The 27,569-nt window shown below is 38.1% G+C and overlaps 4 protein-coding genes and 1 long non-coding RNA gene across 19 annotated transcripts in view; 3 read left to right on the top strand and 2 right to left on the bottom strand.

Moving 5' to 3' along the window:
* LOC114944300 (EKC/KEOPS complex subunit TPRKB) lies at positions 1-2,107 on the top strand. The gene is given in 2 exon segments (XM_029320166.2): positions 1-408; positions 410-2,107. Coding segments are annotated over 2 exon segments (537 nt in total). The 5' UTR covers positions 1-312; the 3' UTR covers positions 851-2,107.
* Npl4 (nuclear protein localization 4) lies at positions 873-17,483 on the bottom strand. Of its 2 annotated transcripts, none has more exons than XM_029320148.2 (13): positions 17,410-17,483; positions 15,502-15,582; positions 15,209-15,413; positions 14,804-14,948; positions 14,601-14,738; positions 14,216-14,519; positions 13,983-14,120; positions 13,740-13,887; positions 13,334-13,494; positions 2,277-2,428; positions 2,052-2,190; positions 1,645-1,964; positions 873-1,241 (listed from the first exon to the last, which is right to left on the bottom strand). In XM_029320148.2, exons 1-13 carry the CDS (start codon positions 17,458-17,460, stop codon positions 1,193-1,195), a joined length of 2,031 nt encoding a protein of 676 aa, XP_029175981.2. In that variant the 5' UTR covers positions 17,461-17,483; the 3' UTR covers positions 873-1,192. The 2 variants fall into 2 exon arrangements, with proteins under 2 accessions (XP_029175981.2, XP_085337371.1); XM_085481245.1 differs by lacking the exon at positions 17,410-17,483 and adding an exon at positions 16,191-16,965.
* Positions 2,906-13,096, top strand: LOC114944297 (uncharacterized). 11 transcript variants are annotated; one of them, XM_029320150.2, is made up of 5 exons: positions 3,105-3,720; positions 7,119-7,174; positions 7,753-8,070; positions 8,729-8,878; positions 8,978-13,096. In XM_029320150.2, the coding sequence occupies exons 2-5, from the start codon at positions 7,160-7,162 to the stop codon at positions 10,322-10,324; spliced, it is 1,830 nt and encodes a 609-aa protein (XP_029175983.1). In that variant the 5' UTR covers positions 3,105-3,720; positions 7,119-7,159; the 3' UTR covers positions 10,325-13,096. The 11 variants fall into 11 exon arrangements, with proteins under 11 accessions (XP_085337372.1, XP_029175983.1, XP_029175988.1 ...); XM_029320155.2 differs by having other exon boundaries at positions 3,105-3,603; XM_029320151.2 differs by having other exon boundaries at positions 3,105-3,331.
* The window catches only part of LOC114944298 (uncharacterized), a 17,982-nt gene continuing 7,051 nt past the window's right edge, over positions 16,639-27,569 (top strand). Inside the window, exons 1-3 of one of the 4 annotated variants that reach the window (XM_029320160.2) lie at positions 16,639-16,751; positions 22,927-23,026; positions 26,030-26,121. In XM_029320160.2, coding sequence (XP_029175993.1) covers positions 22,933-23,026; positions 26,030-26,121 — 186 coding nt within the window. In that variant the 5' untranslated portion in view covers positions 16,639-16,751; positions 22,927-22,932. Of the gene's footprint in view, positions 16,752-17,082; positions 17,247-20,116; positions 20,364-22,926; positions 23,027-24,065; positions 24,158-26,029; positions 26,122-27,569 lie in introns of those variants that run through there. The other 3 variants (XM_029320161.2, XM_029320159.2, XM_029320162.2) reach the window with 3 other exon arrangements.
* LOC114944301 (uncharacterized) lies at positions 23,189-24,090 on the bottom strand. Its single transcript, XR_003822153.1, has 3 exons — positions 23,866-24,090; positions 23,439-23,672; positions 23,189-23,313 (listed from the first exon to the last, which is right to left on the bottom strand). It is a non-coding gene; the product is annotated as an uncharacterized LOC114944301 (long non-coding RNA).

Here is a 27,569-nt window from a genome sequence, read left to right on the forward strand (position 1 = left end):
CTTTCTCTTTTTCTCGTTATATTATGTTCTTCTATTATCATGTGATTTTTATTTACCATGAGATTTTGACTAAGTGTTTCTTGTTTTAACTGCTGCGAGGGCGTTAATGCGCGAAAAATTTTCACACGTGCGTAAAATCAGGAATTTTGACGTTTGACGTGCGTTTACGTTATATTCGAAATTGCACGTATCTTTCAAGCATTTATTATAGTATCACTAAGTCGTGACGCGTGTGAGCAAATATTGCCCAAGTATTTTCCGGTTGACGACGAGATTTAAATAATCGTAATTGTCGACGCTGCAAGGATTAAGATGGACGATTACAAAATTGAGCTAGATCGAGAGACTGGACTCTACTGCTCGATGTATTTATTTACTGATGTTACGAATATTGCTGAAATTCGCGAGAAAAGTCGTCACTGGAAAGCTTCGTTGTTGCGTGGTGAAAGCATCACTTGTAATCGATGCTTTTCAGGCGGTGGTGGCTGTCAACAAAGCTGCCCTCAATGCTAAACAAAATCGATTAATTACCAAGACTATGTACACGGAGATTTTATTTTATTTATCGACATCTAAAAAGATATCACATGCCTTGACTGAATTTGGTATCAATGATAGTGACAAGAATATCCTGGTAATATTGATACATGAGCTTCACGAGGAACAATCTACATTGGAAGAAGTCTTAGGTAGTATCGAAGGAGAAAGAGCACCTGTTTCAAGAATACAGGAGTTTGCAGACACGAATCTTATAATGAAAACCTACAAAATCAACAAAGATGAATTGCGTGTTTCTAGTCTTCTTAATGCTATCGTATCAAGGATCAGCTGTAAGGAGTTCATGTTATAACAAAGATTGAAGAAAGTAAAGGTGTGTTTATATCAATTATTATTATAGGAAAAGATATATTTAAAATATAAGTATGTTTTAAATAATCTGTACTTATGATTCTTTTTTTTTTATCTATCACTTATATATCCTGACTGCATTTATGATAATTGTTCCTTTGCAAATTATACATCCTACGTATTATAATGCACATATATTCAATATTCTTAAGAATATTTGTGAAAAAAATAGTATACACGAAAGCTATATACTTATGAATTCTTTTATGGCAAATAATTAACATAAATTTCATAATTGAAGCAGCGTTGATTAACTTATAAATGTGTGTAAACAATTTTATTATTAAAACAATTCTCTCATCATTTCTTCATCATATTCCTCGACATCTTCTCTGCAAACATATAAAAATTCATAATAAATATTTCTAATTCAGACTCGATTCGTCTATCAAAACTTCAATACAATCTCTTGTTAGGATTAATATCTATAAAATCTCTAATCAAACAGTTAAAAACTAGTTGTAAAAACAATGTTAGAGAAAAGGAAGTAGGAGGGGAAGAAAAAATCAGGTAGCGTAAAAAAAATATATCAGTGGAAAAATGCTTTCGTTTTTGTTTTCTTTTTTTTTATTCACTCATAAATAAGGCCAAAGATGCGTAGAAAACAATTGTTATATCCGCAAGGACACGGTACGCGTCAAGTCCTGCGGAAGCGAAGTAGTAGATTCAAAGACAGCACCCCCATAAACACATGTGGAATTCATCATTAATGCTTTGACAGTTTATTACGAATACCTTGGCAGATTGCACATCTCGCAAACTGCTAAGTCCGCAGCATTGAGAAAAGTGCAATGAGAACATGTCCAGAGAGCTTGATCCGGAGGCGGATTCGCAATCGGCTCTGTACCAACGCCTATCCCTCCACTGGCTTCTGCAGTCACGGAAGGCAACGTCCTCGAGCTACCACCAAAGGACATGGTTTGCAGAGGACGTGGCGATGTAGAGGCCGCGGATATGAGCTGCTCCACTGTCGCCCAATGCTCCGATTGGGCCCACTCCAATGCCTTCTCTTTATCTTTATTGCGAATAGCTTCGAGTAATGGTAACATGTGATCCTAAATAAAAAATAACATATTGTCAATAGAATTATTATTAATAATGCCATATTATTGATACAATATTATTAATTAATCGATTGATACCTTCATCGGATACATGTCCATGGTGGCGATAAAGAGAAGCAAGTGGAAGTCAGAAGTTGCTTCCAAAAATTGATCCGCATTGAATTGCTGCATATAAGTGCATAATGCGTTAAACTCCTGAACTTGTCCATCAACTTGTCTGAAATGAAAGATGTTATATGTTGATTATGTGAAAATCTATGTCTCTGATATCGATTTATATTTATTTTATTATAGATATTTTACCTGTTTTCAACTGGAAATGGAGTGATGTTGTCATCTGTGAAGAAAGTGAATTGAGGAGTAAGCGGTGTGGATGCAGGTACATCCACCAATAAATATTCTACTGGCAAAGGTCTTGCTAATCTTGTCACTTCGTTCCCGTATGTGTCTTTTTCCTAAAACAAAAAACATATATTATATGTTACTTTTTATATATATATATATATATTTATTTTCTACTAGTGTAATGTATTCAATTAATACATTATAATAATCCTTGATGTATCGCATATCTTGTAACTTTTTTTATTTTGTACATGAGAGATCAGATGTAACATAGATATTTTTATTTTTACTTCTATTATCTTTTCAAGTAAAAATATTGCATCTCCTTAAAAATACAAACGAAAGCTCGTATTATCTAAATTTCCAGACTAAATTTTCTTCTAATTAATTGAACTATGTACATATATTTTATAAAACTTAATTATTTAAATTTTTCATATTCTTGAACACACAAAAAGTTGCAAAATTACAAATACATGAAAAAAAAATCATTATTAATCTCAGCATAGACTGAAAAGACGTTGCTCATGTATAATAACTTTGCCACTTGTTGCTGTGGAGAGAAAAAGAAATGATAAATAATTTCCTACGACGCGTTTTCCTCTAGGCCGACGTTTTCCCGCCATAAAGTAGGATTCACCGAAGTGAAATGAGCCGCGATTGGCGTCGCGGAACGACGACAGCGCCGTCGACGGACGGCAGAGATACGAACTACTCGGCCGAAGACGGAGAGAGACAGGAGTGGAGGAGCGAAAAGAGAGGGAGAAGAGACGAGAGGCGCGCAAAGCGACCAGCGCGCGCTCGCGGTGTGTGTCTGTCGGTCGGTCGGTCGGTCGTCGCCGCCATGCTAGTGGTTAGTTTAGTGAACCAAACATCATGATGTGGCAAAACGTTCGCACGAGCTAAGGGCCCGTAGTAGCCACGCCGCGTTAAACCGGCAACCACCGTCGTTATGTTATCCACAGTAACACTCACGACGTTCGATAAACGCGATAACGCGAAAAGTACAAAAAGTATATACACACACAAGACACACGATTGTAGATAGATAGAGAGAGAGAGAGAGAGAGAGAGAGAGGATATACGTATTATAGTAAAGGGGAAAAAAATAAAACGAAGAGAACACGGCGGCGACGAGGACGACGACGACGACAGCAACGACACGACAACGATAACGACAGTGACGACAACGACAACCCGTGTTAGTGGTGGTGCTTTGCTCGTGGTGGTAGATTGTGGTGGTGGTTGTTGTTCGGTGCGCGCGGCACCGACGTCAGGCACCGATGTAAGTCGAATCCGAACGTATACGTAGTGGAGCATCGTCGCGGCACAAGTGCCGAGTGCCAACGGTCAGCCTTCCATAACGCGGCAGGGAGAGAGACGAGCGCGAAACGTTTACACGGTACGGAGCATTTACATTCTTTCGATAAATAAAAGGAGCAAGAGAGAGAATGAATGATTAAATCGAGGAAAAATGTTGGAGTATACATGTATCGGATGCTTGATCAAAAAAAGAGAGACCTATATATATATATATATATATATATATGTGTGTGTGTATGTGTGCGAAAAGGAGAGCGACGCGCGAAAGTGAGCGAGAGAGAGCGTACGGAGCGAAAAGGAGAGACGTCGCAGTGCGCGCGCGCGCGCGCGTCCCGAAAGAGGGAGGGAGCGAGACGGAGCGCGCACAACATTCCCGCGGAATCTGACACGCAGTAGTCCGCGAGCGGTTTTCGACCCGAATGTCGGCTCGTCGTCGCGAATCTCTATCGGCGTAGGCAGGTAACTCTCTCTCTCTCTCTCGAGCGGAGGCTCGAAGCGTCACCAAGCGAGCCGCTCTTTTTTAGTGAGTGCTTTAGTTGAAGAGTGCGAACAAGTGCCGCGAACACTCGATATATCGTCCTTCCTCCTCCTCCCTCTCTCTCTCTCTCTCTCGTTGGCGCCTCGGTCCGAGGGATTCATCCCCCCTCCCCCTTTCCCTCCTCCCTTGCGTCTGCCGCGCGCGCGAGAGAGGCAACGTCGCGCTTAAAGAATGGCGAATCCTCGGAAGCACCCATCCTCCCGATTCTGCCCGCCGATGGTTTTGGCGGGATTTCCCGCGCATGCGCGTGAACGTGTCAAGTGTCATCTCTCTCTGTCTCTGGCTGGCTGTCTCTCTCTTTCTCTCTCGTGAGCTCGCAAACTCGGGCTCCTCGAGCCTAGTCCTCGTTGCATAATGACTTATCTATCGTGCCGATATCCGAATATCAGTCTACATAACCTCTCTTTCTCGGCGAGTTACGTTCGTTTGCTCTTGGCAGCATTCTTTCTTCGAGAACGTCTTATTGTCAATTAATACTTCCGAGAAACGTGGCTTCCTTGTTTATTTACGGCTGTGTATTTAATTCTTACGCTTCGGAGAACAGATGTCATGTACAGAATTTATTGTAATTGCTTCTTGAAGAGAATTTCGCATTTACATGTATGCTTGAAAAATTATTATTGCTTATCTTATAGCAAATTGTCTCGGTTAAGTGAAATTTTCATTTCGTTAAATAATTTTGTATACTTTTATAAATATTTAATTGAAATACAAAGGGAGAAGAAAAATTGCTCAATTATCATTCTAAATTCGATCAATTGATTTACAAAAATAATGTGCATCAAATGACTTATTAAAGGTTAATATTCGCACGAGGTTTTTAATCGGAAGCTAAAAAAAAAATTAAAATTAATGAAGTAATATATTATATCATTAGAAAATGCAAAGTTTCTGATAAGAATCGATAAGTTTCGATAAGAATCGTGTTATTTCCATAGCATGTTCAAAGTTAATTTAAACAGATTATAGCAGGTGGTGTTTCAAGTTCTAAAAATAAGTATCTTGAAAATATAATATTGTTGCTATATAATCCTTTCGGCATCGAATATTAACTATAAAAAATCACGAATAAGTGACTTTAACTGTAATTTTAAACACAAAGTTCGAGTCACGCTATACTATCATTATGTCATATTGCTGTTATTGTATTCTTCTCAAAATAATTGTTACATTCTTTTAGATTTTGTTTCATGAAAGAGAATCAATGATTGAAAAAATTTAATTATCTTGGTTATATATTATATACAGATTGTAATTTTAGGAAATAATTCTTATCGAAAATTAAGAAAAATTAATTCTTATATAAATATATATTCTTATATCCCTCCCTGAAGAGTTACACTTTTCTAAAAATTAAGTTTATATTTCTTTTCTCAATTTTCAGACAAATAAAAAAAAATGAAACAGGAAGTATGCACCAAGTTACATTTTTTTAATTTGGTTAAAATTTGAGAAAAAAAACTTGATTATTACCTCTTTCTTTAGAAAAGTATAACTTTTCAGGGAAGGATACAAAAGTATATGTTTATATAAGAAACCCTTCTTAAATTTCGGCAAAGAATCGCATCCTAAAATTTTTCGCATTTATTTAGATACATTCTGTATTTATGACACATATGTGAAGATCAAGATCAGATATCGAGATAGATTTCCCGAAAAAAACATTAATTACCATGGACGTCCGCAGGATTTCTTTTCTTAAAATTTATTATTTTTCTTTTCATTTTTATATTAAACATGTAAATATAAATTCTTCAAGTATTTATTCAAAAGGAGAGCAAAAGCTTAATTTTTTATTCTAAGAGGGCAAATGCCCTCTTTGCGCGGACACTCATGTTAATTACCTTCTAAAATATTGTATAACATACTTTAGAATTTTGTCCTCATCACACTTCGAACGGTACATCGTTACACGTCGTATTTATCAACAATTAACGAAAATCTCGTAAAAAAAAAAAAGTCAAGGTCGGAGAAAGTTGGTCGAGACATTTTCGAAGCGGAAGGATTAAGGGCGAACGGTGTCGCGGGCGAGTTCAAGTCGCGCTTTCCCGCCTTTTCGTCGCGCGCGGTCACCGTGGTGGTTTCCTCGGGGGGTGGTGGGGGGGGGGAGGGCCTCGGGTGAATCGAGCGATCAGCGAGTGTGTTTACCACGTCGTCACGTGTACCTGCGTCGCGTATCGATTCGCGTCCCGCTTCCCGAAACGCCGCCGCCGTATTTAAGCAGTCGTTCTCCGGCGAGAACAAAAACGAGAGCGGGCCTTTGTCCCGGCTTAAATCGGCGTCGTTAATACGCGTGTAAACAATGCCGGGACGCGATTTGGTTTTGAAGACCGCTTATTAACGTCGGAGGACTCGTCGATGACTCGATGACGCACGAGTGCGATATGGGTCAAGGAATATGGGCCGACGTGGCGACGTTGCTTTCGCGCTTTCGTACTTGAAATCGGGAAAGTCCATGGCAGGATGGCAGACGAGTCTACGGCGCGTAGTAATAAATAATTGTAGGAATATATTAAACAAGTCGGAGCGCGCGCGAGAGAGAGAGAGAGAAGAAGCGGCGATGTTGGGATAACGGGAAAAAAATGAGAGAAAGAGAGAGAGAGATGGAGGATCGCGTGTACCGAGTTTGTTTACATACATAGGAAGACTTGACCTTTTAGGGTTTCCCGTCGTAAATTACACAACGTTCCGCGTGAATCGGAACATTCCTGCGCGCACGCGGTGAAGTTTCGGCTCTGTTTATCAAAGGAGACAAACCTGTTCGCCTCGTCATGTTTATTATGAATACAGATCTCGATTCATACCGCGATTCTTCGCGTTTTCTCCCGTTGAGAATCAATCGAGGGGTAAACAATTTCGCGTGAATGTGTCCGAGAGTTAAGAGAGCCGAAAATCAGCGCAGCGTTCAAATTATAAAAAAAATGTCCTTGCAATTTCAGGAGCACGAGGACGCTACGTTCGTAATTAATTCCGTGGCGTGATGTTACTTAAACAGGTAATTCCCGCGTAAAGTGAATGAAGATGAGAGTGTTGAATTGTCTCGCGCGCTCGAGAGTGAATAACGAAATATTCGGTATATGAGCGATAATGCGAAAACTTGTGTCGTTTATCGCTGATAAACTTTGATATACAGCAAAATCGATTCGAGTCGCGGCGTAAACTCCGTTATCTCGCGACGTATCTAAATTTAATACATCGATCGATGAGATCAGAATAGCGATCTAATTCCATTACGGCAGAAATTTCATCTTGTTAGACTCATGGTTTCAACAATTCTTACGCGAGAAGTTGCATATGATCCCAAGTAGCACTCTGACGTCATCAAACGTCAAAGTGACGTCATTTATTTGGGATCATATGCAACTCTTCGCATGTAATCTCATAAGAACTGTCGACATCACGAGTATAAGCACGATGGAATTTCAAAATGACATAATTTTGACGTTTAATAATCATTTGGTGTCAAAATGACGTACGTTCGCAACCTGAGATGTGTATGTGTGTGTTTGCTATTAGAAAATCGCAAAAATGTGCAAGTATGCACATTGTGTACAATGTATGTTGCACTTCCAGATGCTGGATCCGAGCGTGCTAACGGACCTGGAGGAGCTGACGCTTTGCGGTTGCTGCAAGCAGAAGTACAATGACGCGGAACAATGTCCCAAGTATCTCAGCTGTAAGCATTACTTCTGCCTGCGTTGCATCGAGAGCAATCTACTGAAGGGGCGAGATCTGTTTTGCGCGCACTGTTGGAAGAAGACGGATCTGGGTGATCAAGGTCCGGACGCTCTACCGACTCACTCTCCTCTACTTGCCCTGGCCAATAATCTGTCCCGTCTGAAAATCACGACGAACAACACGTCCGGCAAACCCGGTGACAAGGAGAGGAAGGTAACGCCGATCGATCTTCTCCTATATTTTCCTTTAGGAGTAAAACGCCGTGGAGTGCGCACAATTTCCTTCAAATATATATAGCAAATTATGTAAACGATTCCTGTAGTTAAATCGATAAAATATATGGAAAATATATCAATTAATTCTGAACGAGAAGATTGCACGAGAACGTTAAATTACGCGATTATTGATTCATCTAAATTTACCGTGAAACACCTCTGCTGGATAGAATTAAGATGTACGAGATTTAGACGACGAAAAATTATTCGAGAAAGTAACGCGACTGCTGTAAGATCGCGATAACCGCTGAACTTTTTTGTCGACATCGAAAACCACGGAATATATATTTTACGTTCAAATGCAAAATGTATATGCGACACGTCGCGAGTAGAACAACTATACCGAACACAATTCCAAAAGAAAGTAAACTATTCTAGTAGTAATAAGATGATGTAAGAGAATCTGGACGATTATTTTCGAATTTGTGATAATTTCAGCGACTGTCTCGCAAGTACGTTATTTCTCTTTAAAAAATTTTTAACAGTAAAGACGAGGTCTTTAGTTAGTTTGGTCTTGAAAAGTCGGAAGAAACTTTTCGTGTATAAACACGTGGTGGTAGCGTAAAATGGATCGATAACGTTTAATATTTTCGTAGAGCGAGAACTGTCACACACACGGGATGCCGCTGGCATTATGGTGTGCGACATGTTGCACGGCGCTTTGTAGAGCGTGCGCGACTCCTCAAGAGCACCCGGGTCATCAAATTAAATCGCAAACCGATGCCAAAGAACAGCTCATTTCCGACGTAAGTTGCTTCTTTACTTGTTTGCGTCATTTGAAATTTCGAGGAACCGTCGTACACGTTGAAGAACTAACGCAAATCGGCGTGCCATTCATTTCGCAGGTTCAACTGGAGGTGGCCGCTGTGGGTAAACTGTCGACCGAGATTCAAAGACTGGCTATACAGCAACGCGAGTTTCTGATAAAGGTGCTGGAGTCATGCGTGACACTGAAGACGCACGTGGAGACGGATTTGCAGAACGGTTGGAGCCACTTTCCCGAGATAACGGACGCGCGCGAAACCCTAGGCAAGACGAAGGCCGGCTTGCAGATGAGCGAGACTCCGGGTGACGTCTACAGTTTGCATTCGCAGCTCGTTCTAGAGAAACAGCGGTTGCAATCAAAATATCAGGAAATGATGCTGCAGTGTCAGCTGGACGATCTCATTGGCAATTCTGGAGTGATTTTCGATTTTGCCCTGCTGAAGCAAGCACTGGCGGGCATTCATACGGGGGATCCGATCGTTCCCCAAGGAGTGGGCAATGGCGGTCGCTTGCCGAATCATCTGGCGGCCTCGCAGAACCCGATTTTGTTCCTCGCAAATTACTGCATGTCGCAATTGTACACGCGCCACGTCGTCAGCAAGCAACAGCACATGCAGAACGGTTCGATGGAGTACCATCATTCGAATATGATGCCGCCGCAACAGGCGCCACCGGTTCACGTACACCAGGGTCCGCCGCCGCCGCCATCAGGGCCGAATCAGACTCCGCAGCAGCTTCTCATTCCACCCGGTTCACCGTCCATCAAACCCGTACCGCCCGCACCGCCCAACGCCATGCTGCACCCGCAGCAACAGTCAACGTTCATGTCCGATACGGTCGGTACCGGTGGCAGTCTAGTGACCGTCCACTCGTCCCCGCAACCGCCGTCTAACGCGATAACGGCGACGCTGACGCGGGGCCCGGCGAATCCGTATCCCCTGTACTACTTCAACATCGAGGTGAACGGCTCGCCGCACGGACGCATCGTGATCGAGGTGCGACCGGACGCGGCGCCGAAGATGGCGAAAAACTTCAGCGTGCTGTCGACGGGGGAAGCCGGATTCGGTTACAAGGGCTGCTCGATATTCCAGTGCTGGGAGGGCGAGTCCGTGATCACGGGCGATTTTGAGCTTAACAACGGCCGCGGAGGACGAAGTATATACGAGGACGGCTACTTTATGCCGGACGACACCAAATTCCCGGCGGTCAGAGGTGCGGTCGGGATGAGACGGACGCAGAAACGACACGACAACCTCGGCATGGTCGGCTCACAGTTTCGCATAATACTGCAGGAGATGCGCGGCTTCACCGGTATCTTCGGCCACGTGATCGAGGGATTGGACCTGGTGGAGAAGATATCTACGTTCGGCGACCAGACCGGCAAGCCTACCAAGAATATTCTAATCACGAAGTGCGGTAAATTGTAACGTTTACGCTGTCGCTGTCGCGCGGTTTGTTGTAGCGTGGGGTAGACTCTCCGAGAAGAAGAGCGGAGTATATCCCGTATATACATATATATATATTATTATATAACGCCGTATACACGTTTTCCCGCTATAGATAACCGAAGGAAGGTCGCGACGGTTTTCCCGACTCGCGCGTTCGACCGAAGAGAAACCTATACGTAAGAGAAGAAATATACAAAAAGAAACGCGTTACACGTAATTACCCAAACGATGGGAGACGATTATTATTATTATTATTATATCCGCCGCGCATATTAACTCGGGGACACCGTCGCGACGCGTTTATCCGCGAATCCTCGAACGCTCCGTACGAGTCACGCAACTTAATTAACTATTAACAATAGCATCTAAAGATGTCGAGTCTATTTTTAAATCGTGGGCGCGTGCGAGACGGAGAAAAAGAAATAAAAAAAAATCCATATTTTGCTATTGACCGGGAATCGATACGAGATTCTGCTAACAATAATAATGATGATGATCGAGATACACATACACATACGTACCTCAGAGATCGACCGTGATATCGATACGACTTCTCTAGCTGATACGACGTATTTGTTTTTTAGGAAGAGAGAGGTCCAACGTTTATTTTGGCTATTGTCGGCGTTAACTCTGCTAAACTACGTTATAGTTCGTAGAGCGCGTATCGCGCGTCGGGCGTGATATATTAGTGAGGAAGAAGATGTATACCGTGCGATTTTGCGGTAGTAGATTGCGATGTTCTCTGCCCGGCTCCCGCGTGCGCAGCTAATGTTTTAGATCGTAGATAGATGAATAAAAAAGGAAAAAACAAACGTGTAGTACCGGAGAATTTAAGTATAGGAAAACTATCGGGGAAACTAACCGAACCGCGTATCGCGTTTATGCGACGCATATTATACTTGTGAAAAGAGAGGCGATAATAATGATGGTGATGATGATAAACCTGTGCGCGAATACGGATATATTTGACCCTTTCGATTTTTTTTGGTTTTTTGTGTGGGCGAAAGCAAATCGCAGGTGTGGGCACCTTTGCGAATTTATGCTAAAAATCGCGACTCGCGCGATTCTATACAAAACGCAAAGTTTGTCGTTTAGAATCTTAGATTCCGAAATGAAGAAAAAGATATCGATATAGTTAATCTCGTAGGAGGGCAATTTGTGCGGTTCGTTGAACACGATGTTCGCGTACCGTTCCGTTCCATGGGGAGAAAAGAGCTAAAAGGGAAAAGGGGAAAAAAGAGAGATATTCATCGCGCGCGCGCGTCTTTTGCGAGGAAGTCTTGTGATTCCGCTGCACGAATACTGGTGGCGAAACTCGTTCCCTTTTCGTTCTTTGTCAAACTAGCGAACCGTCGTGAATTATATCTGTATTTAAGATTAGATCTCAATACGTCGCAAATGTATGCAAGGCCTAACTACTACTATTGTAGATTGTAAGCCTCGTGTCGTCTGATCGGAAAACGAACGAAGGAAAAATATGTACAAATACATATACATATATATATATAAATATTTATATGTATGTATGTATGTATGTATGTATGTACATTAAACAAATCATTCCTATATATCGTACTACGATAATGTAATTGCGTTATACTACTCGTCTGAATTCTCGTAAATGAAGTCCCATTATGTATCGTTATATATATATATATATTATATATATACACACTGTCACACGCGCGCGCGTGCGAGAGCGAACGCGTCTTTCCCTCTCTCTCTCTTTCACGCGGACACGTGCGCGCGTAATCTCCACGCGCGTACAAAAGGCAAGGCACACTCACGCGTTACCGTAATAGCAAAAATTGCACGCCCTCGCGTCGTCGCGGATATGCCTTCTCGAAGAAAAGCCTCATTCGATGTTGAACTTGAAAGTTTTAACACTTGTTGATTAGCTAATAAAAGAAAAAGAAACGCGTCTCTCGCGATCGACATTGCGATGATTGCGACACATGGCAACGCGAAACGCGTCGCGTTGTGTGTCGTCTTTAGGGAATAATAAATATAACTCGCTCCTGTACATGTACAATATTATTGTATACACGACGACTGTAAGCGGGGGTGGCTATGATGTGTGTTCGAATGGATGAATGAACGAATTTCTCTCGTTTCGCTTCCCGAGCGAGGAAAAAACTCCGACAAATTGTAACTCTTAGTACGTAATTACGTAGAGATCGCAATCGTGAGAAGAAAAGGACATATTGTACTGAAGCGAATGACGATACAGGCCCACCTGTATACATTTACATACATACATATACATACATTAAAAAAAAAAACACGTACACGGATACCTCTATGCGCGCGCGTATATATATACAAATATATAAACTACATATATTTTTATGAACGTGATGAGGTAACAACGCATAGCTTGTAATATCGATTCTAACGACCGACCGATTTATCTTGTCCCTCGCGTGCGATTAAACGATTGAGCGGCTGTAAGCACTTGGACAAGTTCTTTCCTCTCGTCTTTCTACCTCGCTATTTTGTTTTCTTCCTTATCTTTCCTTTTTCTTACTTCCGCTCTGTCCCTCTCTCTATCTCGCTCGAGACATAATTGATCATTGAGAATGCGAAGATCGTGACTATTTTTTTTTAGGTTCGCGGTAATTACACCGTAGAGAGCCGTCGTTTAAACGAATTTTATTATTTCATTATACATGTACGAAGCGAACGTTTAACGCCTCAACTTAAATGTACTTTTAATCGATCGATTTTGAGTTATAAACTGTTCTCATTTCACGTGAGTATTATGATTTGTGCGTATTACCCTTATACCTATAGGTATATATCTCTTAAGTTGTGCGACAAAATTGCATAACTTTCAATAAAAACATTAGGTTTACGATAGACATGTAAAAATCCAAAGGCACTCGTTCGATATACATATAAAGATATAAATCCAAGTGATTCAAAGAAACGTTAATCTCAAAGAGAAAAATGAAAACGATATATATATATATATATATTCGAACTTACCTTGTAGAAGACATCCGGAACGTATTGCTTATCGGTCGACTCGATTACGTAGCCCAATTCCGGTGCGTCTTTTGTAGGAACCAAACAGCCATCTCGAACCAACGCCATACATTGATTGGATACTTGATAGCCCTCCATATGTACTTGATTTTTATCGTCACCTGTGAATTACAGGAAAAAAAAGTTTCTGAAAATTGTAATTTTACATGGCGTTTGTAACGAATATTTAGTAACAGATAGCGAAAAAAACGTAATTATTATGTATTATTAAGTTGATCGAAAGAACTCGTTCGCCTTTTCCTATGCGGCTCTTATCTCGATAAAAAGAGACAAACTTTTAATCAGCCTATCATCTTCGCGAAGTAAAAGAAAACAAATCTATTGTAAATTAAGATTGACGACTCACCTGTGACGCAAACTGTTACAGATTTTGAGCCGAAATAACCATTAGGCGAGAAGCGGCAAGGATTTGGATACCGGTTTTGAAAGTACCCAGCCATAATGCATTCTTGAGCAGATAGGAAATGGCTTTCTATGTTGCGAACGTGTTTGACCTGATCGAATAAAACTGACAGTGTTAATCGCCGTACATATGCGGATTCGGTATACGAACATTGCATAAAGAAAGAAAAAATATATATCAAATTACCGTTCCCTTCTTGATATCGTCGGCTATGAGGTCAGTGAAAATCCATCCGATTCTCCTCAGATTAAGTGTCCGGCCTAATTCCTCGACTAACGCTTCCCTCTCGTCCGGCAGAAGTCTTATCGTATCTTTTGTACTTTCCTGACCAATCACAAATGCGAACACATAATATATTTGTTCATCAAAAATGTGTATGTTTATAGATTTGTCGAAGATTGTGCACGAGCTCTACGTACCTGCGGTGGCTCGTATATAGCCGCAACGACTGCTCTAATTCCTAGCGGGACATCCGAGTGTACTTCGTATCTTCCGTATAGATAACCGATACGCTGATGTCCAGTGCTACGCCAGTAATTAAGAAAACGTTCTACTAAACTAGCATTTTCGAACATGACGTTATCCACGTGTCGATAAGTCTGGCGGTTTAGAGTGATCGAATTCGGTTGGCACTTGCTGCAGATCCCTCGCGGCCATGGCGGATGATCCTTGCAGCCAGTCTTTATACGGCAGCTTATGTCGTCTAATTGTATAAACTTGCCCCTGCGACAAATATATACAAGATACAGTCGAATACTCTGTAATAATGTTTGTACAATCATTTCACATTGCATATTTATGTACCTATCAACTCCGGCAGTGAGCTTCCTGAGATGTGAATGAAAGGATAGATGCTTGATATTTTGTTCCTTCAGGTAAATCTCATCGAAAGGTTCCAGAGGTGAACAATGCACGCAGCATCCTCTTGCTCCGTGTCGACAGCTATAAAAATGTATTTTTTTTGTTCTATTTTGATACTATCTTGAAATGTTTTTAGATTTACTTACAGTTTTTCGTCGCGTTTACGTTGGATTTTTCCATCCAGTTTCCATAATTGCTCATCAACATCATCCTCAACTACATTTGTCAGAGATCGTGAAAGACCAGATGTGCGATTTGTAATTCCATTTGTAGAATCAATTGGCCCTGGTTCTTTATTTAAAAATACAAAACAATGTTAGTAAAAATATTGATCTTTGACAAATAGAAGAAATTTATATAGATACATACATAGACACGTTTATATTGAAACAATTTTTTGTAAGTTTTATAATTTAGTACAATACTATTATTTTGAATGTATTATACCATGTTTTTAGTTATTTTATGTAATAACTTTGCTTCATTTATTATTTTCAGTAATTTTTACGCTCTACACTGGACTCTCAATTATGGAAGTAATTATTTTTTACCTGTAGAAGTATTATTGGAGGCACTGCTGGTTGATGGAGCGCTCCACAGTTGGGTGCCATTGGCTGGCACAAGATAAAGCATGTCTCCATGGGAAAGACCAGTTCCTAAGACTGTTCTACTCCGAGTAGATGTAAGTGGCTCTTTCTGATTTCGTTGCTTACAGAGGTTAAATCCAAAACTATTTAAATCAAAGGCTTCGTATACCTATGTAAAAAGTAATTGGGATAAATTTTAAAATATCGTCCTAAAAACACAATATATAAAAGAGTTGGAATTGGAATATCTTCTATACCTTTTCATAAAGTTGAGAAAGTGTATCGGAAGCTAGCACTTCTATACGCTTTGTTCCCTCTGATGACTGAACGCGTAGAACCTGGAAGTGAATAAACAATGTATTACAGATAGCTTTATATTTATTTCACAAAAATACATTTTTTCTAAATCTATTGTATTACAAAATAGAATTGTATATAACTATAACAAAACACATTATAACTTTGTATATTATTCATTTTTTCATTAATACATAAATGACATCTATAAAGATTGAATAATAATGGAATATATATATATATATCTTAATTGCTTTTTTATATAAAAGGTTTCTTCCCCGATAAATCAAAAATATTTTTATATCAGAGACAAAATTTTTTTATTTATTTTAAGTTAATTAACTTTCTAGTCGAGAAATTATCATGTTACAAAAATAGACAGATGCTATAAAGAAACGCGTGTCAACACGTCAAATATATTTCCTCGTGTGATTATCAAAAAATTAGGAATAATTAGAAAAAACAGGTAACAAAGGACAGAACAACATCACGAGATGAGAATCGGGCTCGGATAAGTATCGGTTAAGTTTGACAATTTATTACAAGGTTAATCGCGACGGGATCTCGCGGAGATTACAAAAAAACAACAGAGGGAAGGGAAAATTGTGCGGAATCGCTGGCCGCGAATCCGTTCCGCGCGGTGACTTACAAATTGCCCGGGTTTTGACATTTCGCCGGTGTCGGTGCGGTGAATCAGCTGTTCGAAGCTCGCTGTGTGTCGTAAACGAAACGGGCGCGCGGTGGCGCCAAAGTCCACACGGCGGCGCGACGAGAAGGAAAACTGTCGAGTCAACGTCGGTGGGATCGACCTAACCTCCTCGTCAGCCTCCACGAACCGAGGTGCGGATTCCTCGCGGGCGATGCCGCGGTCACCGAATGCTCTCGCGACGCGCACACGCACTAATCCCCTCGTTAGTCTCGCCCTGTCATCCACTCGCGACTCGCGTCCCCGAGAGAAAGAGAGAGAGAGAGAGAGAGACGGAGAATCTTCAACAAACGCGAGCGATAATAGTCAGCTGAGCGCGAGAAGAAGCACCGAGAGTCATCACCGTCGTCGCGAAACAACGAACTCGCGCGAGGCTTCTCGTCGAACTAGGCGACCAATCCTGACACTGGGTGCACGAGCGAGCCAAGAAGCTACATACACCGAAGCGAGTCGAGTCGAGTCGCTGTCGTCCGCGTCCCTCTGGGAGACTTTTCTCGACGCTGGGTAAGTTTTGCTTGTTGGCGCGCGAGACTTCCCTCTATATCTCTTTCTCCCTTTTTTTTTTCCTTCCCTCCCGTCGATCGAATGATGCGTGATCGCGCGCGCGCGCGCGACGAGACGATGACGATTGCGAGAGACACTTTCTCTTTCTCTCTCGTTTCGAGGAAGAGAGAGATAGAGAGCAACTTTCTCTCCGCCTGCGAGTCGCGACGCGCTGCTCCGCGCACTATGCAACCTGCGCTACGGCGGGACGAAAGCGGACGCCGACCCCTGGCGCTCTTTCGAAAGCACGCCGTCGATATATCGATGTGTGTGTGTGTGGAGACGAGGAATCGGTATGCGCGCGCGCGCGGTATTCGCCTTCTGCCTCTGTCGCGTGCGCGCTTACGATTTGCATTCTCTCCGATTCGCATGCCTCGTTCTGCACACAACCAGCCTGAGATAACGAGCCTTTATCGCCTGAAGTAATCATGCGATGACACTGGGACAATTTTAAGAGTGAGAGATTTTTCTTTAGTATACATAACCTATATCTGCGCATCGTTCATTTTTACTTTATTTTTTTTTTTTTTATTTGTTTCTTGTTATTTTTGGAGGAATTTTATTTCTTAGACAGAGAAACGACGTTATTTATGACTATGTAAATCTTTTGATTATATACCTTTATTTGTTGTCTTGTATAATTTTGTACAACGTGAAGTTCGTTGACCATCTTGACGTTTGCAACTTTTGTAACGGAAACGGAAGTAGTGCATTTAACTAATCGTGATTTGTTATCTGGTCATGGCCACGGTGTCGGCAACCGCAGGCACTTTACCAGGTGATCGTACTCGGATATAAATAAATCAGACGCTGGCATATCTTTCGTCAGTGGGCCGATGAATTTTGCACTGTAATTACGCGAAAATATGTCGACGTTTTATCAACACTCGCCCGTATGAATATTTTGTTTAAAAACTTTGTCTTGCTCGGTAGAAATATTTTATTTTTATTTTACATTTGCAAAATTATTAAATACCAAATTTTACTATGCATTAATTAGACATTTTCAGGAATTTTAATTGTAATTTTGCAGAGATTCTTGTTAAATGTTGCGAGATCAATTTCTATAGGAGAGAGGATATTTAAAAAAAAATATTTATTTCGATTATAATTTATTAACTTCAATCGCGTGGTGTAAATAATTTTTTTTTAAATTCATTCATACAAAAATACATAATGTACAATATGATTCCTCGTTTCGAAAAAAAAAATACATAGAATTTTTCAAACAAAAAAAAATTTTTTTTAATTTTGAAAAAATTATTCATACTATATGATTAAAACAAATAAATTATGATTGCATACAAAAATACATTATATACAAGCAACATAATTCCTTGTTTCAGAAAGATACATATAGAAAGAATTTTTTTTTATTTGTTTAATCATATAGTATGAATAATTTTTTCAAAATTAAAAAGAAATTTTTTTTCTGTTTGGAAAATTCTTTCTATGTATCTTTTTTTTTTGAAACGAGGAATCATATTATACATTATGTATTTTTGTATGTGATCATAATTGTTTATTTGTTTAATCATGGTATGAATAATTAATTTTTAATTAAAAATTTTTTTTTCTAATTGGAAAATGCTGTCTATACACCTACATACATAGAGACAGAATTTTCTTTTAGAATTTTGTTCTGAAAATTATGGTAATCATGAGATAATATAGTATTTGAAGAATTTTACAAGAATTTTTCTGATTAATATTTACCACAATAAGAAATATTAAAAATACGTACATAGTAAAATTAATTAAACATATTTTTTGTAGATATTAATATTTTTCAACCACGATCTACACTTCATTCCTCTCAGCCGTAGAGTCACACGCGATGTTATTGCTTAACAATAAGAAAGAAAGAAAATTTGGAAACTAAGGAATTTGTATCCTATGGTTGGGATCTCAGAAATTCCCCTTGTTCCTCTCTTAACTTCCTTTGTAAAGAAATAGGCGAGAAAAATATTGGTCCGAAAGTCGGCTGAATCGGGAATTTCTTTACAGGGGAAGTTAGGAGAGGAACAAGGGAAATTTCTGAGATCCCAACCATAGGATACAAATTCCTTAGTTTCCAAATTTTCTTTTTTTCTTAAGTATCGCAATAACATCGCGTGTGGCTCTACGGCTGAGAGGAATGAAGTGTAGATCGTGGTTTTAAAATTAAGGAGCCGACTTAATATTCTTATTATTTGTTAATATTTTTCATTGTGCTAAATATTAATCAGAGAAACTCATACAATTCTTCCAAAATATTATGTCCCACGATTACCATGATTTTCGGAGTAACTTCTAAGAGAAAATTCTCTGTGTATCTTTTCGAAATGAGGAATCTTATTATATGATATATTTTAGTACGCGATCATAATTTACTTGTTTTAATCGTAGTACGAATAATTAAATTCTTCAAAATTCTTTAAAAAATATTTGCTATTTGTTTGAAAATTCTCTATATTTTTCTCTTATTTTAACGAGGAATTATATTATGCATAATGCATTTTTGTGCGCGATCATAATTTACTTGTTTTTAATCATGGTGTAAATAATTTAAATTTTTAATTCTTAAAAAAATTTTTTCTTTCTGTGTATCTTTCCGAAATGAGGAATCATATTGTACCTAATGTATTTTTGTACGCGAATGCACACTCCAAAACGTATCTGCCAACATCTCTAGCCAACATCCATTATGTTTCGGAATAACTATGAAATCATAAGGAATGTATCAAGCGCATCGAAAAAAAACTACACCTACGGAGAGGTGGAAAAATATCGTGTACGAGAGTTGACGAAATTTCTGCGTCATTATATAGTAGATGATGAAATGATTCAGCAAGAACGAGGCGCCGACAGCTCGTTTTTTTTAATCGACTTGCTGATCAAGCGCGATAATTTATTTGTTTATTTATTTATTTATTTATTTATTTATTTATTTATTTATTTATTTATTTATTTACTTATTTATTTATTTATTTATTTACTTATTTATTTATTTATTTATTTAATCACGGTATAAATAATAAAATTTAAATTAAAAAAATTTCTTTCTGATTGGAAAATTCTGTCTATGTACACGGAGAGGATTTTCTCTTGGAATTGATTCTGAAAATGATGAATTGCGGGGATAATTGCGTATTATAATCTTCGTAACAATCTCTGGATCGCGATGTATAAATAATGAAGTATAATGGAATGATAGAAACACAAAAACGCCTACAGGCACTGCCTCTGCACACCGCGCGCGTTATGACCCTCTTACCACCTTGCCGTTTCTTCCTGCCAAGAACGACTACCGCGCCGTGAGAGACTCCACGAGCCGCGGAGGCCGCGTAATCCGGTGAGGATTTCGGCGCGATCAGTTGCATTTGCTAGCCGGTAGCCATCTAGCGCACCCCTAGTCGAGAGATCTACAGCTCGGCTTAAACTCGCGCGTCAAGTTCTCTCCTCTCGTCGTGATCCAGCTGCGACTTCTTCGTCATCCTCGTTCACCAGGAGGCCCGTCGCCTCTGCCCTTTCCCCCTTCCCGCCGAGGAACGATAATCAATCCACCTGTTAGCCGTCAATGAAAACAGGAAGGTAGGCTTTCATCCGCGTGCCTCGTCTATGAATCGATCATTTTTCTTGTTTTCTTCTTCTTCAATTTCTATTTGTTAGATTTTTCTTCATTTTTCTTTTTCTTTTCTGGTTTAATTAACCTTTAGAGGACGGACGTATTTTTTTTGTAAACTTTTGTAATTTGAAGTAAGAATTTTTATATCTTTATTATAATGTTGTAGTATGAAAAATAAGCGATCCTTATAGAGCCAAAATATTGGCTTCCCGTTCTCTAAAGGTTAATATTAGGTTGACTCTAACGAATGATAATGGATATTTCTTGTGCACTGAAAAACAATTGTTAACTTGACTATCCTTTCAACTAAATATTGTTTTGTTAATTGGACATATTGAAAAATATTTAAATTCAATATAACATATTAAATTTAACAAAATGTACATTTGACTTAAATACTAATATATGTTTAATTATCAAAATAGTAATTTAGTTGAACGTTTTAGCCAAGTTAACCATTTTTTTCAGTGTACATTCAATTTTATGAAGATGTTCAAAAATTCTAATAATTTTGTGATCTTATACTGATCTAATATTTATTAACAATCGTATATGTTTCTTGCGAGTCTATCACTCACATTCGTTTATATTACGATGACATCAAATTATGCCAGCGTCGATTCAATCTATATTGCATTTTATTGCACATTATTACACACTTATCATCATGCAAGATGTATTTGCGATATGCAAAACCATTCTCATTTCTTTTATATATGAACTTATCAATTATTATACGTTTTTTGATTATAATTCTCAATATCATGTTCTTATAACTTTACTTTTAGATTCTGGTGATTTTTTTACTATTAAATATTTTTTTTGCTCTAATTCTTTTCGCTCTAATTCTCAAGAAAATATTTATATAATAGGTTGATAATGTTAATAAAATCTGTGCATAATTGTTAGATATTTATAGCTTATAATTAAAATTATCATTTAAAATTATTTTGTCGGTATATTTTAAATTATACAAGAAATAAATCAAGGCTATTCATACATTAAAGGAAATGATAGTTACGTATACCTCGTACATATATACATATATACGTTTCTAAATCGCTGATTCATTCGCGACTTTATAACACGTGAAACCTGTAACACTGATCTCGTTATATTATATTAAATGATTTTCTGCGACGAGTTTTAAACTATTGCATTTAGCTTCATAAATGCGCGGTGAGAATATTGAAGAAAATTTTGCCATAATCGAAGATGAGATATTAAAACGATAGAATATGTTACATATTTTCCAAATTATTTTTTTATCCAATATTCTGAAATTATTTTATATTCATAAGCAATGGAGATCTTTGGATATTGCTTATCAGATTATTATTCATGAACGAAGGAAATACATTGTTGTTATATAGGAGGGCGGATATCTTTCTAAAATTATTCGAGATAAATAAAGATTATCTTAGAGGAGTTTGACCCGAGATCTCTTTATTTTTGGCTCTTATAACTTTCTTTATATAGCCTTCTGGTCGATTAGGCGCGTGAATGATATACTCGAAGTCACTTTAAAACGCAGGACCGACGTTTTGCCTCATCATCTCAGTGTCAAAAATACAGAGAGAATGTTTTTTGAGAGATCATATGCGTATGAGTATAGTTCTTTGCTATTTGCGTCTTCGAATTACATATGTACAATAGAGTTCAACGTCTAAAGTATATTGGAACTAGAATGATCTTTACGTTTATTTTTAATTTTTAATATAATGTCTCGAATGTTTGAAAAAAAGCGATCTTGAAAGTAAAGCTTTCGTAGAAATTTGTATTTTGACTCTTTGTTATCTTCAGTTAAAGTCTCTGTAATAATATTTTTATTAATGGAAAGCTGACTTGACCATTTTTTCTTTAAGTATGCATTTGTTAAAGAATTATGCAATGTACGTGACTTAATTAAAAAAAATGGAAGCTAACATGATCGATCGATTCTTGTCTCGTTCAATTTTGCTCGTCATGTACTCGTCATAACTTTTCGATAACGCTATTCATCCAATTTTTAAAACTAAATATACTATACGTATATTGATGCATTTGCTATTAGAAGTAGAAATTACCTGTCTCAAGTATTTTGATTTTATTTTGGCTAACCATATGTTGGTTGTAATCACGTTTATTTTTGAAGGGTCATGTTTATTATTTTCTCGATTTATTCTAAATTTGAGAAATTTTTTTGGCGCATCTCTTGTTATTATTATGATTAAAATGGAATATTCTGAGGAACAAGTTTTGGCATGTAAACTTGATATAAGAAAAATCACCGAATTTGAAGAAGTCGACGAATAAGTGGGCGGCAGATAGACACGTGGATGTTTTGACGTCATTAGACATAAAAGTTAAGAATAAAAGAGCGAAAGAATTTAGTGAGATATCTGGCGAAAAATAGATTAGATTTATTAACTACTTGATACATTTTTAACAGTTTTATTATATACGACAATATGAATTACTTTATAAAAAATATTTTTATATGAAATTATTTTTACTATGTAGTACTTTATAAAAAAAAATTGTTTCCAGAATAAGATGGAGAACACTGAAGATATAAGGACGACAGTGGAGCTGTACATTTACGATCTTACCAAAGGGATGGCTACAATAATGTCGCCGATGCTCATAGGTAAGTAATGAGAAAACAATATGATAAATAGTATCAATAATAGTCATATCAAAATATTGATTTTTGGAATTTTATTAGAAACATTTTGTCTCATGGTATTTACACATATAAATTAATTAATAATTAAAACCTAATAATAATATAATTTTTTATTGAGGACTATTAGTTCTTGTTTCTTCCTAATATTTAATTAAACTGATTTAATTAAATTAAATTTAGACATAATGAATATAGATAGAATTCTTGCGTGAAAGAATGTCAGATTACTGTATTATTGTAACGTTGACCTAAAAAAATCGAAGTTTGAGTCAATGAATGCACGTTGCACATATGGCTAATAATAATTACAATATTTAGAAGATGAATGCTATGCATCGCTGTTTTCATCGGGCGTAATTTTAAGCTCTTTTACCTTGAGTTGGCGGAATGTTATTTAAAGATATAACGCGGTGGAAACATCTTTCTTTGTTTTATGCGCCGCAAAACAGACAGAGGATGAAAAATTTTGTGTCTTCGAATTGAACGGCAAACAAAGAATAATACACACATATCCAAAAAGAAAGAAATTAATATATACACTTTATTTGACATATTAATAAAGTAAAGCTTTCGTATTTTGACTCTTTGTTATCTTCAGTTAAAGTCTCTGTAATAATATTTTTATTAATGGAAAGCTGACTTGACCATTTTTCCTTTAAGTATGCATTCGTTAAAGAATTATGCAATGTGCGTGACTTAATTTTAAAAAAATGGAAGCTAACATGATCGATCGATTCTTGTCTCGTTCAATTTTGCTCGTCATGTACTCGTCATAACTTTTCGATAACGCTATTGCTTACGTTTGCAGTTACGTTGTCTCTCTTTCATTTCTGCTCTCAACGAGAGGGAAATCGAATGTCGCATTGAACATGGTGCGCAATTCTTGCCAAATTATTTTGGATCAAAGTCGATTTATATATAAACAACTATTCCGAAGAATCGGTGACACTTTACGCGACGATGAGTCAGAGTGACGACGTTGACGTCGTATCGTTATCGTATCCTCGTCATCCTCGTGACGAATCTAGTTGTTGATGCACAGCAGTGAATTGCAAAATTTGCAATTGAAAAAATGTATCGAGAAATCGCAGGGTGTGTCATTTTTAAATATGTAAAAAAAAATATAAAAAGCGCATAATAATGTATTAAATATAATTTTAACGCGGAATAAATAATATAATATACATAGTTAATTTGTACGATACTAGAAGCTGATGTTTAAATAATATAATTATTTAATTGATCTTAGGAATTGAAAGTGAAAAAAAATTGACAAAGATATCAAAGACAGCAAGCACAAAATATTCGCTTCTTTATAGCGGAAGCGTGTGTATAGGTACGACATGCTCGGGATAATTTGAAGGATTGCAACGGGAAGTAACCGGAAGGGATGCCAGAATGTGGGGTGCTCCGTAATACATAGGAAATTCCATGTGAATGGCCTGAAGCACATATGCGAACCAATTTACGCCACGTGTTCACGGTTCGCTCGCGCACTCTCGAGCATCCCGCGCGTCTATTTTCGAGTGCATCGAGTGCACAATTTGTATGTATACGTGTGCGCGATCGGTATCCCGAGATTCGCTCCAACACTGAGAAAAAGCCTCATTCGATCTGAATAAATTGGCAGTTCTCCTGGACCGAACGAATGTCAAGTGAAACTGGCGAATGTCAAAATGTGCTTATCTTATACACAGAGAGATTTTCTCTTAGAATTTACCCTGAAAATCATAGTAATCTAAGACAATATAATATTGAAAGAATTTTATAAGTTTCTCTAATTAATATTTACCACAATAAAAATATTAATACCCATCACAATAAGATATAAAATATGTTCGATTAATTTTACTATGTACATATTAATATTTTTATTATAGTAAATATTGATCGGAGAAACTCTATAAGATTCTCTTATAAGAAACTCTTATAAGATTCTTCCAATACCATGTCCTATACGATTACCATGTTGTTCAAGGTAAATTCAAAGAGAAAATTCTCTCCGAGTATAAATCAATTATATTCGGGGGAAAAATATAAAAGCGCGAAATAAAAAACTTGCCCACTCTTCCCAAAAAGTACTTTCTTATCATCGAATCGAAAAAAATGACATCGTATTAAATTGTTCGATATTCTTGTATTTTTGCAACACATCGTGCGAGATTGGCTTCGCAGCCACGGATTCGTCACATGCGTCGACATCAGCATCGCTCTGGAAGTAATTATAACGGTCAGGTTATTTCTTGCGAGGTCGACACCACTCGGAGGCCCGAGCGTAATAAGAAAGCCACGAAACGACGTGTATACGCGGATGTACTTAGCTATTTCCGCGGTGCAGAACTGGGTCGAAGGAGGCACATATACGTGCAAGCTCGAGCTTCATCCGGGCCCGCGAGCTTCGCGTTTTATGCCTACATCTGTTATAACACAGTCGCGTCTAACCCGCGAGGACAAGTCGCGATGATTATTATATGATCGTCTCTTCTCTTTGTCGGTCCTTGAACAAGAGCATCGCGAGCTTGAGCTTAATCATGTCTCGAGGTTGTTTTGTTGGATCACGCCCGGGATGAAAATAGAATAACATAATCTCGAGTAATTTCCTGGATTTGAAAATCAGATTAATTTCCTAGTTTTATTTCTTTTTCTCCACCTCTTCTTTTACGCCGATATAACTGATTTGTTTTATCACTATTCTTATTGTCACGCTATTGCTACAACTGTTAATTGTTTGTCAATTAATTTTAGTCTAAGAAAGATTTTTTATTTATTAATTAATTTTATTTATTAGCAAAAAAAAGTATTATATTGAAAAAATAATATAAATATGTGTGATGCGAGATACACAAATATCTCGTTGAATTTGTATTATTTGCACAATATATTATTAAAATAATTCTATGCAATATATTTTCTTTCTGTTCTGTCACTAGACCAAATATTAATTTCTTGTTTGTCTGTTTGCAGGTCGTCAGTTGGACGGAATATGGCACACAGCAATAGTCGCATACGGAAGGGAATACTTCTTCGGTCCTGCCGGGATCCATAGTGTCCGACCTGTAAGTATTCTCTTCCACTGACAATCGTACGATCCGATTATCTCGATCGGGATTTGCTATCTGCATTATAGGTGACTAAAAAAATATATAAACGCGAATTTTTCGTTCAGCTACACAGAAGATCCTCGTCGCGCCGTATTCGATACTCCACTCGAGTGCTTTCTTTTCTCTTCGTGAGTATTTTTTTCACGTGACAAAAACATGGAGTAGAGAAACAGCAAATGTGGACAATAAATTAATAAGCATCAAACTCTGCATTGACTTACTGCGGAAAGAAATTTTTATTTACTAAATAAATACTAGATCTTTTTCTTTCTACACTGTCATAGTACATAGAGAGAATTTTCTCTTAGAATTTACCCGGAAAATCATGATAATTGTGGAACAATGTGGTACTGGGAAATTTTTTAAGAGTTTTTGTCATTAATATTTACCGCAATAAAAAATAGTAAATTTTACTATTTACATAGTACAATTAATCGAACATATTTAATATCTTATTGTGGTAGAGATTAATATTATATTATCCCATGATTATCATGATTTTCAGGGTAAATTCTCTTTGTGTACTTTTTACTTCCAGCAGTAAACAGCAATATTTGATTTACACATTTTTGCGATGGAGTGTAATATTAACAATCTAATCAGTCTCTTAATAATTAGATAAATAGACACATGAAGGAATATGGCATGAGATTGTGCTGCATTCCTTGACATTCCAAATAACGATGAAGGCTAAATAAAGCTTACACTATACAAGCATATCTTAACTCTTGGAGAAGCAAGATTATAAATGTATATACATATGTTTTTCCATACTGTTCCTAATCTCGAATCTAAAAATGTCCGACAATTGCCGATTGAAAAACCATTCCCGGGTGTCGAGGGGTAAACTCTCGTCATCGTCATCGCGTGCGACGACGACATCGTCGGAGGAAGGAGAGGACGGACGGAACGTAATATAAATAACCGGGTATATCAACGAGAGAGCGAGAGAATTAATGGTCCCGCTGCTTCCCGTCGTTGCTTGGTGCATGGAGACCTATCGGGGAACGAACGTCGATTCGTCCTCGCGAAGTCGTGACCGATTGGAAGACCTAGTCGTAGAGCGGCAGAGAGTCCCTTGGCGGGCCATACGATACGCCAGACTCGGAGCGGGAACTAAATTTGGTGCGGTTCGATCCCAAAATAATCCCCCGACTGCACGTACGCACGCATACAGACAGATACGGACGTGTACAATTGCTCTTTCTCTCTTTCTCACGCGACTCTCACCCGTCTTACGCTTTACGCGTCCGGATTCGACGTAGGGCGAAGGCTGCCGCTAAGGTGAGTCCGTCTCGTGCTTATATACATCCCGCATGCGACAAAATCCAATCGTCGGTGTGGCTAATTGCTCCAGCTGTGTAGCATGCTGTATATCATTCAACCGCGTTAACTTTCTCTCT

The sequence above is a fragment of the Nylanderia fulva genome, unplaced genomic scaffold (genome assembly GCF_048542155.1).
Source record: "Nylanderia fulva isolate GAGA-0341 unplaced genomic scaffold, ASM4854215v1 Scaffold17, whole genome shotgun sequence".
Lineage (NCBI taxonomy): Eukaryota > Metazoa > Arthropoda > Insecta > Hymenoptera > Formicidae > Nylanderia > Nylanderia fulva.

Bases quoted from the DNA above. Each gene is read 5' to 3' on its own strand.
- LOC114944297 (XM_085481246.1), top strand. From the start codon at position 2,968: ATGAGCCGCGATTGGCGTCGCGGAACGACGACAGCGCCGTCGACGGAC. The intron at 3,172-7,752 runs GTTAGTTTAGTG...TTGCACTTCCAG, and splicing joins TCGTCGCCGCCATGCTAGTG to ATGCTGGATCCGAGCGTGCT. The intron at 8,071-8,728 runs GTAACGCCGATC...ATATTTTCGTAG, and splicing joins CCGGTGACAAGGAGAGGAAG to AGCGAGAACTGTCACACACA.
- Npl4 (XM_029320148.2), bottom strand. From the start codon at position 17,460: ATGGTCAACGAACTTCACGTTGTACAAAATTATACAAGACAACAAATA. The intron at 14,121-14,215 runs GTACGTAGAGCT...GTGATTGGTCAG, and splicing joins CTATATACGAGCCACCGCAG to GAAAGTACAAAAGATACGAT. The intron at 2,429-13,333 runs GTAAGTTCGAAT...TTTTTGTTTTAG, and splicing joins TTCCGGATGTCTTCTACAAG to GAAAAAGACACATACGGGAA.